The 2,045-nt window shown below is 61.5% G+C and overlaps 1 protein-coding gene across 1 annotated transcript in view; it reads left to right on the forward strand.

Annotated features, from left to right (window-relative positions):
• Window positions 1-283: 283 nt before the first annotated feature.
• Window positions 284-2,045, forward strand: part of ARHGAP39 (Rho GTPase activating protein 39) — a 47,362-nt gene continuing 45,600 nt past the window's right edge. Inside the window, exon 1 of the mRNA XM_008571748.1 lies at window positions 284-363. Coding sequence (XP_008569970.1) covers window positions 284-363 — 80 coding nt within the window. The remainder of the gene's footprint in view (window positions 364-2,045) is intronic.

Genomic DNA, 2,045 nt, shown 5'->3' on the forward strand with positions numbered 1-2,045 from the left:
CCACCACTGCTTCCAGGAGGACCTTCTTGGCCCTTGGTGGCAGGAGGCTCGGCCTCTGTGCACCACTCTTTCTGGCCACGATCTGCGCTAGTGTGACGGGGACAGGACCTTAGGCACGCGGCCCTCTGGGGCTTGGGAGCATCAGGTGGGCAGAGCTGCGAGGCGGAGCCGTCAGGAGGCATCGTGGGTGCAGTTGTGTCTTTGGGCCTCATGGGGTCCAGTCCGCTGGTGGCCTCAGGCCCTCCCGGTGGCAGCACCACAGCAGAGCGCCTTCCCGGGCACGATGGCGGCCTGTGCCGGAGCCAGCCGGGCTGATACTGCTACCGCCCCGGGGGTGGCGCTGCTGCTGCTCCGCTTCCACGAGTGATGGAGCCGAGCTCAGGCTGAGGCTGTCCGCAGCGGTCGGGCAGGGGAGGTGGCGGCTGTGCCGGCATCTGCTATGTCCGTGCAGAGGGTGGTGGAGAGACAGCAAGTTCCGTGAAAAGAAGCACAGAGAGATCTAAGGACCTGGCACAGGGAGCCTCCCTGCTGTGTCTGAGGGGTCAGGCGGGAGCAGGTTGGATTTTACTTAGGGACAGCAGAAAACATGAGAGTGATTGAAACCTGGTCTACACCTTGCGGCCCCTCGTGCTCCTGCTGAGAAGGACCAGCAGGGGAAGTGGCTGTCCTGTGCAGTGCAGCGGGTGGAGGGAGGCAAACTCAGGGTCCTTTTGGGGGGGTAGGCAGCTGGCTGTGGTGCACCTGCACACAGATCAGTGTGGATACTGGACATAGCGTGAGAAGTCCATGTGGGCTTGGAGCTGACCGTTAGGAATCGTCAGCAGAGAGTAGAGCTTGTGTTGGTGGGAGCAGAGGAGACCCCTGCCCTCAGACATAGGAAGAGGTCAGGGTGCAGCAGAGGAGCCCGACACAGGTGGGCCATGGGGAGTGAGTCTAGGAGGGGAGAGCAGAGAAGAGCTAGCACAGGTGGTGGTGGCAGCACTGAGCGAGGTGACAGTGTCCTCAGGTACAGCGGCAGTCGTGGTGGCTCAGACAGGAGCCTCGCAGAGGTGCCCTGGGGCCTTGCTGGATGGCTGGACAGTGAGGGCAACACATGCTATGCAAAGGGGCCAGCTGAGCGGCAGTGCCTTCCCACGCAGTGGCCACCCATGCAGACAGGAGCCTGGCCTTGGTGCGGGGGGGTTGGAGGGCCCTCTGACTCAGGAGGGGAGAGGGCAGAGCAGGGGACTGGTGCTCCTGCTGGTGCGAAGCTTGGCTGAGGTTGTGAGTGGAGGGTAAGTGAGGTAAACACGCAGGAGGTGGAGCTGCCAGGGGTGCTACAGGCGGCTGGCTCGTCCGAGGCTTCAGAAAAGGGATTCACTGCAAATCAGTGAACTTGCCTGCCACTCCCTGCCTGGTTGTGGGCAGAGCGGGTGCTGGCCAGGCCAGGGTGAAGGGGAGAGGCTGGTGAGAGATGGAGCCTGCTGTGCGGCAGGGCAGGGAGGTGGGCGTGGTGTGGCCTAGAGGTGTCCCTGGAGCAGGCTGGGCAAACAGGCATGGTCCAGTGCAGGGTGAGGCAAGACAGGCCCAGCACGGCTCGGGCGAGTGCAGAGCACGTGCAAGTGAAGACGACCAGACTGCCCCCCCTGCCCTCCAGCAAATGTATGGGTTCCAAATTCTCATCCTCACCGACGCTTACATTCCTTTTTTAGCTATTCTGGTGGTTGTGATGTGGTATCTCAGTGTGGTTTGCCTTTCCTTAGTGACTAATGACTTTGGGCATCTTTTCATGTTCTTATTGGCCATTCACATATCTTCTTTAAAGAAATGTCTGTTTTGGGCCGGCCGGTGGCGCACTGGATAGTGCGCCGCTTGGGAAGCGTGGTGGCGCTCCCGTCCGAGGGTTCGGATCCCACATGCGGACCGGTTCCTGCTCACTGGCTGAGCGGGGCGCGGGAGCAACACCGAGGGTTGCGATCCCGTTGCCAGTCCCCGGTCCGGTACGGGGGCAACACTGAGGGTTGCGATCCGTTGCCGGACACGGAAAAAAGACAAAAGACAAAAAA

The sequence above is a fragment of the Galeopterus variegatus genome, unplaced genomic scaffold, assembly GCF_000696425.1.
Source record: "Galeopterus variegatus unplaced genomic scaffold, G_variegatus-3.0.2 Scaffold714, whole genome shotgun sequence".
NCBI lineage: Eukaryota > Metazoa > Chordata > Mammalia > Dermoptera > Cynocephalidae > Galeopterus > Galeopterus variegatus.